General features: G+C 40.9%; 1 protein-coding gene across 2 annotated transcripts; it reads left to right on the forward strand.

Moving 5' to 3' along the window:
* The first annotated feature begins 4235 nt into the window (after positions 1-4235).
* Positions 4236-17828, forward strand: LOC103155838 (insulin receptor substrate 2-like). 2 transcript variants are annotated; one of them, XM_007577691.2, is made up of 3 exons: positions 4236-7092; positions 7390-7886; positions 14867-17828. In XM_007577691.2, the coding sequence occupies exons 1-3, from the start codon at positions 4409-4411 to the stop codon at positions 14869-14871; spliced, it is 3186 nt and encodes a 1061-aa protein (XP_007577753.1). In that variant the 5' UTR covers positions 4236-4408; the 3' UTR covers positions 14872-17828. The 2 variants fall into 2 exon arrangements, with proteins under 2 accessions (XP_007577753.1, XP_007577751.1); XM_007577689.2 differs by having other exon boundaries at positions 4237-7092; positions 7387-7886.
* Positions 17829-18505: the final 677 nt, after the last annotated feature.

The raw sequence follows: 18505 nt of genomic DNA on the forward strand, positions 1-18505 counted from the left end.
TCAGTTCAGCTTTGAATCATAAAGACACTTCAAACCTCTTTTCTCTGCTGCTTCTTCTTCTGTTGACAGGAAAATGTTCCTCAAAGCTCCACAGATAAAAAGATCATTTACTGGAAACTGCAGAGAAACTTCAGCTTCCATCACAGAAACCAGTTTAACCAGTTTAGAACTGGATGTCCCATAGAAACGCTGATCTCAAAACCTGATGAGAACTTTTTTTTTTCAATCAAAACTTGATTAATTAAATCATCTATAGAATTAGAATAATAACTTTATAAAACTGTCATTTCTGTCTGGCTAATGGTGCAGCAGATCCTGCAGGGGGCACTCTGGGGGCTCAGTGTTCATGTCGGTTCCAGTCACAACTCCAATATTCCTGAATCTTCTGGTTCTTTCCTGAAACGATTTCCCGCAATAAAATGTTGGCTTGAAATGAGCTGAAAAGTGAGAAGAAAACCGAAAAATTCAAATCTGAACTCAGAGTTTCACAGTTCAGATCACCATGGAAACAGAGAGGAAAACAAGGAAGTAAAGGTGTTTAATATCACCTGGAAGGGGGCGGAGCCTCAGGTGAGTCAGCTCTAGTCAGGTGTGAATCAGAAAGCAGCCCTTTAAACCAGGGGTCCCAAAACTACGGCCCGCCTCCACATTTGGTCCGGCCCCCTGAACAATACCAGAGAGCATAAAGATTTTTTTTCATTTATTGTATTTTCCGGTTTATATGTGGATTTTTCTTCAACCACCAGGGGGCTCTTTAGCTGGAGGTGTGTCCTGTAAACTGTGGGCAGCATTGCTGCCATCTGTTGGACTTTTAGGGAACTGCTTGACTTTTATGTTATTTAATCAGTACGGTTGTTTGCTAGCGGTAGAGCAGATGAACGTACGTGTCTGTTATGAACGCCGCATTCCAGGTTGAATTCTTCGAAGAAATGCCTGTAAGTAAGTAGCAGCTTATACTTCAAAACGAGCCTTTATGTTAACATGAGAAATTAATATGTTAAAGTTACATTCCCTCAGTGGAATATATACTAGTCAGTCCCAGTGACAGTTTCACTCATGGGTTTTGCCCATGTGCTTTCTGGGTAAAAATCAATTGGGAAACGCACCCCACCAACCCCCGTCAACAATCTCCGGCCCCCCACCAGAGAAGGGAAAAGTTATGTGGCCCTCACAGGAAAAAGTTTGGGGACCACTGCTTTAAAACATTCAGATTACGAACACAAAAGAGACACAATCAAAACTGTCAATGACTTATTACCCCGCGATAATAACTCAGAAGTAGTCCAAATAGTTTAGTTTGGATGTATTTTTTATTTCTTTCCTACTTATGCAAAGTTTCTATTTATATCATAGGTTTATTGTGCCTTTCTATACTAAAGAAAAAGATATAAAACGTCAGATATTTCACAACGAGAGATTGACATGTATTGAAAAACCTTACATAACTTTGTATTAAAGCAGAAAGTGCGGCGGCCACCATAAGAAAGGCTTATGATATTCAATTATGCGCATAACTGAATATGCACATAATTGCGCATATTCAATTATGCGCAATTATAATTGAATGTGCGCAATAATCTACTGAGATTATTGCGAGGGGACGCAAAAGAAAAATAAATCCCCATGTCCCCTGGAGGGATCCGTATTATCACAATAAATCATAAAATACAGAATAAAATTTTAAATTCAATATCGCTCTTATTTTTGAGTGGATTTTAAAAAAATGTGTTTCTTGTCTTTTTGCCCCTAGATGTCAGTATTGCCACAAGCAGAAGTCTGTTTTTTTGTTGTTGTTTTTTTTAGCCACAATTGGTCTGGAGTAAAAAAAAAAAAAAAAACTCAACTTCTATAAGGAAAGAAAATATCCAAAATATTAATTTATTTAACAATATTCTTTGTAAAATATTTTTATTCTGAGAGTAATTTGATTTGTCTTTTGTATTTTTTGAGCAAAGGAAAACATCTGAATTTCTCATATGTTGAAACTAAATTAAAATTTAAATTCTTTTTAACTGTTACAGCACTAACAACTATCAGTGTTGGAGAAATTCTGCACAGATATTTTAAACAAACAAGCACAACTATCTAATCCACATTTTCATACTGTTTTTATGAAAGAAAGATGAAAAGTCAGCATCATATAGATGTCTAAATGATAATTTAGGTTGATCAAATGGCCTAAGTAAGGCCTAAAGTGTAGTTAACTGATTTGGGTCAACATTTTTATGTATCATCAGTATAAAATCTGATTACACATATTTCCAGTCTGGGCTCAGGCAGACAGGAAGCCAACAAAAAAAATGTATTAAATATATGCCATTATTGTTTTAGCTTTGTTTTTCTCTGGTTCTTGGATCTTAATTTTTTTTTTTTTGACTGAATTTGATACTTTATCCTGCATGTTTACGGTTTTGCTTTTACAAAAACACATACTGCTGCAGAGCAGAGGTTGAGTCCTTCTAAATTAACTCCTGTGCAAAACAAAAACAAAAAAGGTGCAGGAGTCCAACTTTGAGAACAATAGTGATTGGGACTAGTCAGGATTAGCCTTAATCTGGAGAATATTTGTGGTTGTTGCTTTTTAGGACACTGAGACCCTCTTCACTCTGACACCTTGGAGTTTGAGGTGTAATCTGCTTGTTGGGGGATTAATACAAAAATAAAAACAATCCCTACATGGATATGATTTCATGATCCTGGAGATCATGGACGGAATTACTGACTTAATTACCAGGATGATCTGATGAGCAGATGTCTCAAAGCAGTCATTTCACAGCTACTCTGTCTTTGTGATCCACATAGTAAACAAAAATACCACCCTTCTTCCTGGAGCTCAGATTAGAAAACTAGCCTGCACACATGTGGGATGAAACACAGCAGCCATCTGATGGCAGCATTGCTTCAGATTATGGCTGCATCCTCTGAAACCTCTGACGCAGTTGCTGAACAGTGAGTGAGATGGCTGTTTTTCATTCAGAGGGATCATTTTGTACTGATACAGCAAAGTGCAAGCATAAGCATAAGAGAATAAAAAGTGGATAATAGGCTGAACCAGTGCTTCAACCAAATTTTCAGATTAGAGCAGGGATGCTGAAGGACTGAAATAGGAAACACAATGTTCCGGTTGGTTAGGGATACCCACAGGTTTAAAAATAGGCCACAACAGTCCTTATATAACAACTGGGACGTCAGGGTTGTTTACAGTCCCACGGCCTTTACAAATGAATGAGTACAATCAATACGCATAATTTCTGTTGCACATTTCAAATCCTCATTAATCCAAATGTTCCCAACACACTTCAAAACAACATTTAATACTCAGGAATGTGTTTTTAACAACTGATCTGCGAGATTAGCAGGTGACTCACAAATGTGTCAAAACAAGCCTCTGGAATGTGTTTTTCTGTTTTGCACCTCGCTTTCATTTTGCCGTGGGATTTACCGGAGTTATTTACACCGGCGTGTGATGCTTCGGTTTCTGTTTCTGCGTGAGAGTGAAGCGTTGGGAAAGCGGGGGCAGGCTGGGGGGGATTGTCTGTTTTGAATGGTTGAATCAGCCAATAAGCGGCGAGGCTTCCGGTGATGGACATGCGCAGATTGTAGACTTTGTAGAGTAGAAGCCGCACGAGCAACCCCAGTTACCCGCTATTGTCGACGCCATGTTGTGATTGGCGTTTCTAGCAGTTTCAAATTAGAGAATGAACGAATGAATAAATCAATAAATGACTAAGTAAGTAAATAATTAACAATAAACAAATTAAATAATTAATAAGGAAATAAATAAATAAAAAAAGCAATTAATTAATTAAAAGGAAGTAAATTAATAAATAAAAAGAATGTCATGGACACTACGTTCCATTTGACTAGCTCCTTAGGCCTCAAATTTCTCCTAGCTAGAAGTGTCGACTTCTCAACAACAACAACAATAATAATAATGATAATAATAAGGGTGGTGGATTGATATATTTTCAAACCATTAACCTTAAGTAAATTTTAAGCATTTTATTGTGTCATGTTTTTTATAATGGTTGATAAAATTTTTATTAGGACGACCTTTACAAGGAAATTGCTGTTTCCTGGGAGAACTTGCCTATCACAATATGGTGGACGCGCTGACGTGTCTTTCCTACGGTACAAGGACTGCAAAGCGGCTTCTTCTTATCTTTTTCTATGTTGCTGCTCCTGCAGGACGCCCCGCCCCCTATGACTCTGTGTTTTATTCTGTTTTTAGAGCAGCAGCGTCACATGTTGTTTTTCTCCAGCATCAGAGCAGTCACTGGTCTACGCGCACTGCTCTGTTGTTTTTACCGCAGCGGGTTTTCTTGTCCGCTGTGGAATATAGTAAACGGGTAACCTTTTGCGGTCTTTTCTTTTTACTGTGAGAGTTTTTTACTCTTTTTCCGAAGAAATGGCAAGTCCTCCGGCGACGGAAGGACACCTGTTATCTAATGGGACGAATGACGTGAAGAAGTGCGGCTACCTGAGGAAGCAGAAACACGGCCACAGGCGTTTTTTCGTGCTCCGGGAGCCCACGGAGCGCTGTCCCGCACGGCTGGAGTATTATGAAAGCGAGAAGAAATGGAGAAATAAGTCCGCAGCCAAACGCGTCATAACTTTGGACTCCTGTCTGTGCGTAAACAAACGCGCCGATGCCAAACACAAGCACCTCATCGCCCTCTACACCAAGGACGAATACTTTGCTGTGGCTGCAGAAAACGAGCAGGAGCAGGAGAGCTGGTACACCGTTCTGTCTGATTTAATAGCAGAGAGCAAAGTGTTTGACAGCCCTGCTTCCACATCCTCTTTAGTGGGGTTTGAGGAGACCACTTACGGACAGCTTACCCCTGCAACAGCTACGTACAAGGAGGTGTGGCAGGTCAACTTGAAATCCAAAGGCTTGGGTCAGATCAGAAACCTCACCGGAGTCTACAGGCTGTGTTTATCCAACCGAAACATCAGCTTCGTAAAGCTGAACTCTGAGACACCAGCTGTCAACCTCCAACTCATGAACATCAGGAGATGTGGCCACTCCGACAGCTTCTTCTTCATAGAGGTGGGCAGATCAGCAGTAACCGGGCCAGGGGAGTTCTGGATGCAGGCAGAGGATTCAGTGGTAGCGCAGAACATCCATGAAACCATACTGGAGGCAATGAAGGCGATGAAGGAGCTCTCTGAATTCAGGCCGAGGAGCAAAAGCCAGTCAGCCAGCACCAACCCCATCTCTGTGCCCACCCGGCGCAACCTCAACAACCTCCCCCCAAGTCAGACCGGCCTGGTGAGGAGATCCAGAACCGACAGCGTGGCTGCCACATCCCCAGGGAGGAAGTTCACCTCCTGTCGGATAAGGACGGCCAGTGAGGGAGATGGAAGCGTAACCCGACCAGTGTCCATGTCCATACCAGTAGGTGAGAGTCCCACCAGTCCCAATTCTGGAAATCATCTCATGAGGTCCCACACCCTTAGCAACGGGCGCACCTGCAGGATACTGGAGTCTGCATCCAATCTCCATCACAGTCGTTCAATGCCAATGTCCAACTCTCCTCCTGCTGCCTCCAGCCCCATCAGCTCATCTCCCAGGGGAGGAACAAGGGTCTCCACTCCAGACAAAGCCAGACGTCCTTTCAGCTGCAGCGCCTCCATATCTGGCTCCCTCAGCGACACTGGCTTCCTTCTCTGTGATGATTTCAGCTCCAGCCCAGGTGAACACAAGTTTCTCACTCTGACTCGCAGTGACACTCCTGACTCCCTGTCCAGCACACCTCCATCTCGTGACCTGAGCGACCCCTGTGGCTACATGCTAATGGAGGGGGCTAACGGCAGCAGGTCCAGCTGTGGGATCGAGGGTCAGAATTGTGACAAGGCATACAGGAAGCGAACACACTCCCTCACCACACCACGCCAACAGAAGGTGGTGACTCCATTGTCCTCTGCTTCCTTGGATGAGTACACTCTAATGAGGATGGCCCACGGGCAAAACTCCCACTCTGCTTCACCCAAAGTATGCTATCCTGAGGATTATGGGGACATAGAAATTGGTTCATCCAGGAGCTCCAGTAGCAACCTTGGCGATGATGGCTACATGCCCATGACGCCAGGCGTAGCACCTCAGTCTGGCAAGACGGATAACTATGTACCCATGAGCCCCATGTGTGTCTCAGCACCAAAGCAGATTGTCAACCCCAGGGTGCATCCCCAGGCAGCTACCAATGGCTACAAGGCCAACTCTCCCTGTAGCAGCTCTCTGGAAGACAGTGGATACATGAGAATGTGGTGCGGCTCCAAATCCTCCATGGACAGCCCTGACAGACAGGGCGAATACATGAACATGTCACCTGGAAACCCACCCTCTCTGCAGACCCCTCCTGATTACTACTTAAGCCCTCTCACTGGGGAACCAGTGTCAATTAAGCCGGCTTACCAGACGGGCTCCCTTACACTGCCTGCAAAACTTCAGTCATCCAAGAATGAAGACCGTGGCCAGTACGTGTTGATGAGCCCACAGAGTTCAAGGCAGAAGACTGGGGAGTCAGACTATTATTCAGTTATGCAGCCGTGTGCAGTTCAAACATCACCGCTGAGCCCCTCAGTCCCCTCCCCAGTCAGGCATCATCGAGCAGAGAATCATCTGTCCTACAGAGGGAGGGTGGGGAGACCTAACAGGCTGTCTCTGGACACCCTGAGGACCCTGCCCAGCATGAATGAGCATCCCCTGCCCTTAGAGCCCCGCAGCCCCGGCGAGTACATCAACATTGACTTCAGCAGCAACAGATCGTCCCCACCGTCCACCGTATCCACAGAGAGCCAGTCTTCATCTCTGGGGTCCAGCGGCGGGGGCCTAGGGCGGTCATCTCTGTCAGACTACATGAACCTGGAGCTGGGCTCGCACTCGCCCAAGGGGGCTGACACTCCGGCTGAGCGACTGGATACCCTGCCTGAGCTGTCCTCATGCCCCTGCTCAGAGGACGATGTTGTGTACCATGTAGAGTGTGAGAAAAGCCCCCGAAGCTTTGTCGATGAGGTGAAAAATGACTATACTGAGATGACATTCGCGATGACTAGCTCACCCCCACAGCTTGTTCCTCAGAACTTAAGGTATGTGATGAAATGTGGAGCTTTTCCAGCATTATTTATGGTCATATTACATCATAGTGTACTGGATATAAACTCATGCAATGATTATGTGAAAGTTATTTCAGTCCAGACTTGAACCTCTTAAATGCTCAGTTTTCTGGGGAAGAAAATTAAATCAGCCGTTTAGGAAAATAAAATATGGTTTAAATTGGATAAAGCGTATAGTAAAGGCTTCAAGTTTGTGTGTTCTGAATACATAAGGAAGTTATTAAAATGTTTGTGTATGTTCATGCTATTTTGAACACTGTGTTCCAGCAGCCAGAGCTGCAGGGAGAGGAGGCTATCTCTTGAGGACCAAGGTGTTCCTGAACGGATTGGGGTCTTCCTGCTTGGAGCAGCAACTTCCCCAACCGTGGACCCAGACCGCTCTGCCAAGGTCATCCGGGCCAATCCACAAGGGCGAAGGCGCCACAGCTCAGAAACCTTCTCCTCCACGGCCACAGTGACACCGGTCTTTCCCTCATTTGCACGCGGCGACGCCGTGAAGAGGCCGAGCTCGGTGGAGAACATCTCGTCCCGCAGCAGTGAGGGTTCCGACGAGGAGTATGGCAGTCCCGTGACCCGCCACAGCTCAACCGGCTACTCTAACGGACTGAACTACATCGCCTTGAACCTACTAGAAAACAGGGATGTGGAGAAATGTGGAGACCTGGTCGGCTTTAAACCCACCAGCAGCTGCAAAGGGGGCATCAATGGATTACACAACACACCTTACGTCTGTTTGGGGTTCAAGGAGACTGCAACCACTGCCAAAGGTGAGTAAGGAGGTCGGTCTTTGCCCTTTTGATATTTCTTTGTTCTAGTAACAGTTGGGTACAATTGGAGACACCTGTGAGGGTCGATTCATGCCAATCTTGGTAACATTTAAACTGATGATTATGATGAGTTGTTTGGGTTTAATTTAGTCTAGTTTTCCACAAGAGTCAACTGGTGCAAAGTGAGATCAGTTTAATTGGGGACTGTTTAGAGAGTATAGTATGTGTAGAGAATGAATTGACTCGAGGCTTTCATTTATACCAATGGAAGTGTTTTTATTACTAACAAATGCTACACTAAACAGCTACTACAACTGGTTCTCACATAGTGAAGTGAAAAAAGGCTGAAGGCATTTCCTCTGACTTCAAAGTAGCTCTGTGGATTTCAAAGCACACAAGTAGGAGGAAACTCCAGCAGCAGCTTCTCATTGGCTCCGAACTCTTAACACCGGTTGCGCTTGCTTCCAAAATTTGCCTGTAAAAAAAAAAAATGAACACGATGTTGTTGGAACGTCACAAAGCGAAAGGGCCGTTTTTAGTCCTTCTTTAGATTCTTCCTGCTGCTTCTGTGAGCTCCGGAACTGTGTGTTCCCGTCTTTTCCCTGGTGCGTGTGAACGCAACGCAAGCCTGTGGTGAAACGTGACCAGGCTGAGAGCTTGGAAGTAAACAAGCACCATAACAGAGCAGCACTGCTGCTGCAGATGTCAAGAATATGCAAGCCGACTGCACAACTCTTCATGTTTATTAGGGATTAATTGCAAAACTTTTGGCTATTAATTGGTGAGAAGAATTGCAGATTCTTGACATGTCATTTCCGGCTGTTGTTTTTCCACTTGGACAGGCATTAGGATGTGTTGACCTCCACAAACGCCCCCTTTCACACCATTCCCACTGTCCTGCGATCAATACTCCGTCCCAGAATATCCCTGTGAGCCAATCAGAGCTGCTGGCAGGCGGTGATAAACAGGTCTGACCCCTGCATCCCAGGGGACCTTGCGAGTGCCTGTGAGCACGTACGGGGTCGAGTTTGGGGGAGGTGTGTTGAACCCCAACATGAGAGTGCTTGGTCACTATATCACTGAAGGTCATGGTTTGCTTTTCCTGAGAAGTTTCAATGAAAGAGGTCCCTTTTTTTCTTTTTAGAATAGTGTCTTTTATTTCTCCACAAAATGAATTTTGCTTTGTTTTTAGCACATGCTGGAGAAAAATATTGCTTTAGTTCTTCATATTTGCACAGTCAGTGACGTTGGTAAACATGGTGGAATGCAGAAAACTCTGGTTATAAGACGCAAACTGAGCTTGAAATCCTTCACTTCTACTCTCTCAAGGTTTAGGAGTTGTTGTTTTTCCCAACAGTATAACAGTAGCAGCACCGCCCCTCTCCCACTTGTTGTTGCTCACTGCCACTTAACCCTACCAACAAAATATTCTGCATAAGCACTGCAAATTACAGTGTTTTTATTGCACGTTATTGCAAAAATATCATAAAAACTTTAAGAATTGACAATAATGTCAAATGTATCGAAGCTAGACACAGAATGCATGTGTCATAAAATGATCAATTGTGTTTACAAGATGATTTGTAAACATATGTATGTTTGGAAAAGCGTAACGTGTCAGTTATGATACAGAAAAACAAGGAGTCAAAGCAGCTTTTGGTAAAATGGTTGACATGTCTCGCAGCTCATGTTTCCTTGAGGGTGAAAATATTTTTACTGCACTCATAAAGCTTGTCCCTGACGAGTGAGAGGGAGGAAGAAAAGAAAGTACATACATGAGGAGTGTTGCACGTACGCATGCAGAGCGACTCCGTCTCCCTCAGACCTATGGCAGGCTGTTGTTTTTCCAGCGGTTTGCTGCTTGTGGGAGAGGAAGCCAGTGAATGCGTGCATAATGGGCAGGATGGCACGTGCACTCTGCTGCCCTTCTGCCTCATTAGACTGTTACCAGAAGTAAGACAGGCGTAGAGTCAGGGCAGGGGGGATGGAGGATGGTTTTGGATACAGAGCAGTTGGAGGAGGGGTGTTTGTTAAGGCTCTACTTTAAAGAAACTTGTTCTGCTCCGGCCCGATTTAAGCCTCTGATGACAAGTTGATTGCTTGTCTAGTGGGTTCTCCGTTCTGTTGCTACTGGGACTTTTGGCGCGGAGACGGTTTGATGCATCCGGACGTCCCGCTGGGCGTTCTGACCCAAAGCCCTGCAGCTTTTTGTTCCAACTAAACTCCTTTGCGGATGAAAAATCCAGTTTGGTTGGGTGAATTACCGGGCCTAGGACCCCAAACGAATTAGCCGTAACCGAGCGCAGATGGCCACCACTTTGTCCAGTGGTGAGTTTTTACACATGAACGTAAAAACTCCCATCTATTATGTCGACTCAAGATGGCTGGCATTGGGGTCAGCAAGGGTTTGTTTGTGCCACTCGACCCATGTGACCTTAGCGCGGTGTTTACTTCTGCTCTCCAATTGACGGCCGTGGCTAGCCGCGGCTCAGCCAGGTGGATGTTCTGTACCAGACCCAGATTAGCAAAGTCAGCCGTCTCTGTTTCCATCTCCACGTCCAAGATAATCTCAATCAGCTGCGGATCATAGCTGCTGGAGTTTGATATGTTAATATTTAGAATTTCGCCCCAGATGACGGATGTGATTTTAAAAAAGCGGTAAGATGGCGAGAGTGGCAGATGACCACTTTCCAGAGCATTGAGGTTGAAATAAAAGGGAAGAAGGGGTTAAACAGCTGCCACCCCAATCAATTTCCATTCCTCATGCACATATCGACACCGCTGCATTGACAGCCCGCCATCTGCCGCTGCCACGGGTCGCAGAGAGCGCCCCGTCAACATGGACGGAGTGTGCGATAGGAATTTGCAAACCAGATTAGAGACATCCACATCCATCTCTCAAATCCCGCTCACCCACCCCCAACCTCGACGTCATCCACTCGGTTGTAGCGTGAATGATGTCATCGCTGAGAGGATGCTGCACAGAGCGTCTTCCACGTATTTGTGAGCTCCAGTACACACATCGCAGAGTGTGATCCAGAAATGTGGAAATATAGAGATGACGGCATGTTAAGAAAAATGACATTTTCTGGAAAAAATTCAGAAATTTAGAGATTAATCTAGGAGATGTTCAGGGGGAAAAAACAAGGAAATTTCAGATTTTAAATAGTCCAAAATACTAGGAAAATACTCAGAAATTTTGAGATTAATCTGGAAAAAAACAATAACATTTCTCATTTTAAAAAGTAAAAATGAAATTTTAGAAAAAACTCTGATATTTTCAGATTAATTTCTGAAAACTTCTGGGAAAAAATGAGGATATTTCTTATTTTAAAAAGTCAAAGAAAGTTTAAAAAAAAAACAAGGACTTTTTTAGATTAATCTCAGGAATTTTCTAGAAAAAATTTCTAGAAAAAAACAATGCTTTTCTGGTTTTGAAAAGTAAATAAGAATTTTAGAAAAAACTCATATTTTGAGATTAATCTTACAAAATAAATAAATAAAAAAACAAGCAAATTTGTGATTTTAAAAAGTGAAAGAAATTTCTGGAAAAAAGAAGGAATTTTCGAGATTAATTTCAGAAATCTGGAAAAAACAAGGAATGTCCTAGTTTAAAAAGTAAAAATCTAGAAAAATTCAAAATTCTTTAGATTAATTTCAGATTTTTTTGGATAAAACAAGGAGTTTGACAAGTTAACAAAATTTTCTAGAAAAATACAAATTTTCAGATTATTCTTATTCATTTTCAAGAAACAAAAAAAAATTCAAAAATGAAAAATTCTCAAGTTTTTTTTTCTAGCAAATTTGCAACTTCTCAAACTAGGAAATTATTATTTCCTAGTCTAGTTCCTTTATTATTCATGGAAATTTACACTCCTTTTTTCTATTAACATAGAAATAGCCCAAGCACATTTCTTTGCACCTTTATTTATCTCCTGATTTATTTCGTCTGTGAGTGATGACTTTCTAGCTTCCCTTCATTTCCTGTTCCTGTATATTTCCCCGCTCTGGCCAATCAGCTTTCAGCTTGAGAAACCTGTTCCACAGTTGAGGAGACATTCTGTACTAAACCTGCAGCATAATAATAAATTCTTTAACCCCATTAGATTCATTAACTCAAACAGGAAGTGGCTCAGTACACTGTGTACTGTGGGTGAAATAAGGCCCTGCCAATTATATAGTAACATCTTGTTTCTTTTTTTTCTATTTAATTTTTTTAACATATTTATATCCTAAAATGTAAAAAATTCAAAAATAAAACAAAAAATTAGGGAATAAATTAACTCAGAAATTTAATTTTTTTAAATTTTGTATCTGCAAAGTTGTTTAATTTTTGTAATCCACCTTTAAGCCTCTCTTCTTTTTTTCTTTTTTATATTTTTCACAAATAGATTTATGCTTTTTTTTCTTGTTTCAGACCTAAAATCATTACTTTAGTTGAAGGGAGTTAAATACAATCATTAATTTGATTCAATTTTATCCAATTTTGTTAGTTTTTATAATATCAAAATGCATCAAATGTCATCTTGAGAGTACAGTGAAATAAATTTCTAGGTTAAATGTGTGTATTTTGTCGTAAACTTTCCCCATCACTTGGCTTTTGTTATGCTTTGTATCGACGTAAAAATGAATCAATACAAACAAACCACCCGCTAAACAGTTTATTTACTTCCATGGTGCTGTTGGCATGACGACAGGCGGCTCGTGGAGCCACCGGTGGAAATCCAGAAATGCCATGTTACATGATCTATGGAGAACAAACATACGCACGTAGCCCCAAAGGATCTGGTGTCAGAGTTTCCAGGCGGCGCGTACGCGTGTGTGTCTGTGTGTGTGTTTATGTGTGTGTGGTGGAGAGGTGAGAGGAGGGAGGTGGGCGCTAAACTAGGCCGGGATGTTCCAGACAGAAGCGCTAACTGCGTGGCCAGCGTTCCCCACATTTAGCCGGCCGCGGCTCCAGAGTAGATTACAGCCTCTGCAGGCGGGATTAGATGGTTGGGGGATGGGGGGATTGATCAGCGAGAGCCGCCACCGGTCAGCAGCTGGGGAATACGCAACGCAAGGTGTGAGCATGTGCTCACTGAGTTTCATCATCAAACACACACGCTGCCTCAGAAATGCAAGATTTTACTTAATATTAGGTCAACAAAATGAAACACAGTAATAAATCAATTAATTGCTAAATAAGTTTATAATTTTTCTGTTTTTTTCTCTCTTTTTACCAAAAACTGGATGATAAAAATCCTGTCTGGTGATTTGATCATTTTTGAAGGAGATGTCATAAATTATTTTATTTGTTGCTTCTGTTTTATTTATTTTGCATATTTAAAATGTCTTCCACTTAAAGTGTTAAATGTTTATTAGAATTTAAAGTCTATTAATCTTTGAAGATCATATTGCTTGAAAATGATCTCTAAGCTACAATATTATTGTTTATCGCGATAAGTTCTGGGACAATTTATCGGGACAGACCTAAAAAGAAATAATAAATAACTGTGTTTCATTATATTTAGCTTAAAAAATATCTACAGTATGATTTAGATATATGTATGTAATGAAAATATAGAACAAGCACCTGGTGAATATTGTTTTTATTTTCATGTTTCGGTGTCTAGGCCAGGTTTGTTTGTGTTTTGTTTTTGTTGTTTTTTTGTTTTTTTTTTTTGTAAAAACTGTTGAACTTGCCATTCTTTTAAACGAGGAAAAAGTGGTCAGCAACATGTGGGGGAGGGTCAGCACCTAATTTTTCTATGCTCCATGCAGCAGACTAAGGCAATAAATTTGAAATATCATAAAGGCGATTTTCAAAATGATTTGCTTCCCTTTGCTATTGTAGGAACGGTTCATTATGTTGAAGCAACAATAAATGGTATTGTGTTTTTTCAGCCTGCTGATTGGCAATGTGCAGCATCTCTTCTGTTCCACACGACTTTATTTTCACTCTCCTCTCCAACCCTTCCTCCGTCCGCTCAGCCTCCTCTCGCACGTGACCAAACCCTGCATGAACATCTGCTAAACGCAGAGTTTGTGTCTGAACACTTCATATCACAGATGCTGCTGCTTGTTGCCTGGCCTCCTGCTCAGTATCCATGGCAACAAGGGCAGCGGAGCGACACGAGACCCCCTCTCCCCACCCTCCATCGCTCTACATCCCAGGTTATGTAATTATACGAGTGTTGCAGAGCAGCAGCCTTCTTCTCCAACACACACAGACATGTAAAGAGGAAACAGCTGGTGCATTAGCTTTAGATGAAAAAAAAAAAAAAAACTCTTTCCCCTCTTATAAATGCACATTTAAAACACTTCCTGTCAGGAGGGATAAATGACAGATCCACAAATGCAATAAAAAAAGGCGTCCAGAACTTCCTGTTCCCGATATTTAACAGAAACATGGTGTTTTTTTTTTGTGGCATGAAAAACAATCTGACTCTGTGAATGGGTTCACGCTGTACAGTACGAGAGCAACACTGTGTTCCCTCCACGCTCCTTCGTCTGCCGTCTCAGAGGTCCGCTTAATTGGCGCCAGTGTTGTTTATGAGAGCAAACTGGGTTGAGATGGGGAAAAAAACAAGAGTTAGATGTTCTCACGTTGTAATGATTATTCCATCTATAACATTTATTTATAGTTGGTTTGTTTTTGATGCAAATAATTAAGCCAAAATATGGTTTAAATTTAATGAATAAAGAATATTTTATGATGTATATAGTTTATGGATGAACCGATCCAGGTGATAGTAAAACCTCACAACTTGGATTATCTAGAATAAAATTTAATTTAAATCCTGCCCTATTTACACTTACTACCTATATAAGCAGCAACAGGTGGGGGGAGGGCCACTGTACGTTTAGAAATTTCTTTTTAAAACCTTGTCATACCTGGATGCAGACACTAGTATTGTTTAAGTTTCTGTTTATATTTCCTGAATTGTTGATTTTGTTGAAAGTTTTCATTAAATTCCTCTTTCTCTCGTCTCTTCCAGACTGAAGGACTTCGTTTGTCCTCGGCTTTGGCGTCTCGACCTGCTGCTCAAAACAAAAACAAGCAAGAAAAAGAAGAAGAAAAAAACAACAGACTTTTTGTTTTGTTTTTGCCCCTTCGTCGGGCTCCGTGACCCGAAAAGACTGTGTGGGACCCATCAGCATCACAAGCCGCCTGCTTGCACACACTCTGAAAAAAGCAGGTCACCGTCTATGCATGCAGTGTATCGCTGAAGGCAGTACAGGTGTGTGTGTGTGTATGTGTGTGTGTGTGTATGTCGGATGTGTGTTGGTACGTCTCGTGTTCCCTGCACTTTGAGAGGCCATTTCTCCTGTGACCTAAATTTTGGCACAAGCACAGAAGCGAAGATAGTCAGACAATAACAAAGCTCAAATGGTACCAAGTTACCGTTTATTTACTTGAGGGTAGATTTAGTGTGCAAGTGTTTGTTTCTGAGAACCGTCAAACCTGCTGCACTCTGCAGGGATGGAATACCAAGGTACACTGAGTACATAAAACAAGAAAAAATAAATATATATAAGTATATATAGTAGTACACATTAGATGTTTTATTTATTTTTTGGATGATGAATGTTTGATAAGACCTACCCGATGCCTTAATGTGTATACTGTCCTTATGTTTTCTATGAAATAAGAGATAAATATTCTATTGGGGTATATTTGTTTAGACCTACATCTCTATATTATTATTATCTTGTGGAAAGCAAAATGCATAGTTTACCATTAAATATATTATTTCTGAAATGTACAGAACCAGTTTGGCTGCTTGAGAGCTGATTAAAGTATTTTCTTAACGGATAATTTCACCAATTTTATGTTTTTTGTCCAATCATATTGGACTAGTAAAAATATATTTCTAAATGTTTATGCATGTCTTTTCGTGACTTAGCTGAAATCCTAAAAAATAATAATAATAATAATAACACCAGGCACTGTTCCTCAGTCACTTGAGCCTGAAAACCTCACACACTCCTACCTTCAAACCAAAGGCTTGTTGTTCGGGTCGACGCAGGCCTTCCTGCTGTGATATCACTTGACTGTACAACTGTAACGCTGAGACGACAACGGAAGGGGAGAGCCAACGCAATCTCAACATTACGAAAAATTGGAGGCACAGTTGAGGCGGCTTAACCTAAAAGTATTGAAGGAAAAAGTTAAACAGTAGCACCATCATGGAGGCTCGTGGCAAGAGAAAACTTTACTATTTAACGACTTTAAATGTGTAAAAAATGGTGATGCCTAGCTAATGCGTGCTGTTCATCTCCAGTAATGCATCACTTCGTACCCACATCAGGGATGTCCAGGAAATACTTTAACAACTGATGACTTAAATATAATTTATTGTAACTGCTAGTAATCTACAGTAAGGAAACTTGATTATATTATTTCTGTAAATTACATGTACAACTAGCAGGTCAGTGATTGTTTTTTGGTTTGATCGCCAGAACCACAATCAATGGAAACTGGGACGAAATTGACATAAATCACTGAAGTATTTAATCATAGTACAAATGGAAGGAGGCGGTTTGACTTACCCAAAAGCCTTTGCTAATATTACCAACTTTTAGCTAGCTGCTGTCAAAAAATATAAAAAAATATGAAAATTAAACTGCTATTTTGCTGGTAAGAAATGAAAGAAAATGGCAACTTGCGTGCGAAATCGGGTACGAATTGGTGAATTACCTTGAGCCTTTGCTAACATTATCAACTGTTAGCTAACAAAACTCTTGACTGTAATGAAATTAGCTTAATATTTTCTTGCTTCTAAACTATCAAATAGTTTAAAAATATATCTAAAGTGAAAACTTTGAGCATATTGATGAATGCTAACATGTAGCATAAAGCAAACTGCCTCAGTATACTGCTGTACATCCATCACAGCTTTGCTAGCAATAGCTAACGTTAGCTGCTGTAAACTACTAGGTTGTACTAGTAAATGTGAAAACTGTCTTTAATTGAGTGCCGTATTACATTGCTCCATTTTCATCCAGTCACAGAAAAATTCATTATTTCTCCAGTTTTGAATTAAAATTAAACAAATAATGGCAGGAAGTCAAATTAGCAATCCTCCAGAAATGGTTGCTACGGTATTTGAAAACAGTTTTTATCGGCGTTTATTACGACTGCTGTCTTTTTGAACTCTTCTGTGCCGACACCAACTGGCTTCAAACCCCTTAGATGTACAGTAGATTGTAAAACTTTTACATGTCTGAATGTATCGCTGATTTTTGCGGGACCACCGCACATTTTAAATGGTTTTGAAAGTGTTAAATAACATTGGAGCTGTACCAAGCTAACTTATGGTATCTATTTATCTTTAGAGTTTGTACATATATGGTGTAAATAGAAAAGAGTTTACCTAAAATATTGTATTCTTAGATTTGACCTATAGGTTGCAATGCTATTCCTGTGTAAAGACTTTGGCTACAGATTTTTAAAACGGGAGGGTTTGTTTTGGGTCTGTACAGTGTATTGTATGCTTTTCTCCCTCACAGTCTGATTATATAAAACAAAAAAAAAAAAACGTGGTTTATTTTATTATAGAGATCTATTTGCCTTGTTGACACACTTTACCTAATGGCATATGCAATATTGACATGAATCAAAAATAGTTTACAACTATGGAACCAAATGTAACATTGCATTGATCCTTTTTTCCCATTAAACTGGAGCTCTTTTGCTCCTTTTATATAAATATTTTTTCTTTCTGCCAAGTGTTTTTCATTGCTGGGAATTTTGTTGTTGACATGTCTGGAAGCGTTTTTCCCATTTCTGTGTCTGAACGGATCGTTCTTTAGTTGGATTGACTCAGTCTGAATGTGTTGTCTTCCATTGTACATAATTCAATATGCTGTTTATTGTGATGCTCACAAGAGATAAATATGATTTATAAATTCTGGTAGTCAAGTATTGCTTTTGTCTGTATTAATTATGGATAGCAACCAACATAAATAAATAAATAAATAAATTATTTAAAGAGTCACAACTTTCTTGTTTTTTTTTTGTTTGTTTTTTTTTGACTTATCCATCTTGGAAATTTGACTCTCTAATTCTGTCGTTGGCACTGACTCAAATCACTTCCTGTACACACACACAGGATATCCTGTTACTGTCTCGTGAAGAACTTTATTTGACCGTGGAGGAACCAGGAAGCTAATCGTGAGCAAATGACTTCCTGTCGAGCCACAGTTTTCCCAGATAACACAGTTTGGAAGTTCAGGAAGAGTTCAGCTTATGACGATATTTAAAATATGGAGTATTTTAGCCTACTTCATGTTGTCAAACAGGACCAACAGAGATTTAGCTTTAAAAAACCTGATTAAAAAATGTATTTTTAAATAGTTAAATGAAGTCTGTTTGAATTTTCCATTTATTATGTGTGTGTGTGTGACACAAAAAGTGACCTTTAAGTGTGTTCTGTACATTGTGTACAGAACATAAACACACACATGTGCATTCTGCAGGGGGCAGGCATACCTCCAGCTGTATTAATTAGCAGCTTGACACAGTTACAGAGGCGCTGCTCTGCTACTAGGCAGAAACGGCTTCGTATAAAAACCCAGCAACGTGCCGTCAGTAGGAACACGCTGTTCCTCACTCTCCTCTGCACAGATTACAT

This window comes from Poecilia formosa, unplaced genomic scaffold, assembly GCF_000485575.1.
Source record: "Poecilia formosa unplaced genomic scaffold, Poecilia_formosa-5.1.2 Scaffold451, whole genome shotgun sequence".
Classification (NCBI taxonomy): Eukaryota; Metazoa; Chordata; class Actinopteri; order Cyprinodontiformes; family Poeciliidae; genus Poecilia; species Poecilia formosa.

Excerpts from the sequence above, each read along its gene's own strand:
- LOC103155838 (XM_007577689.2), top strand. The coding sequence starts at position 4,409 with ATGGCAAGTCCTCCGGCGACGGAAGGACACCTGTTATCTAATGGGACG. Across the intron at positions 7,093-7,386 it reads CTTGTTCCTCAGAACTTAAG|CAGCCAGAGCTGCAGGGAGA; the intron begins GTATGTGATGAA and ends ACTGTGTTCCAG.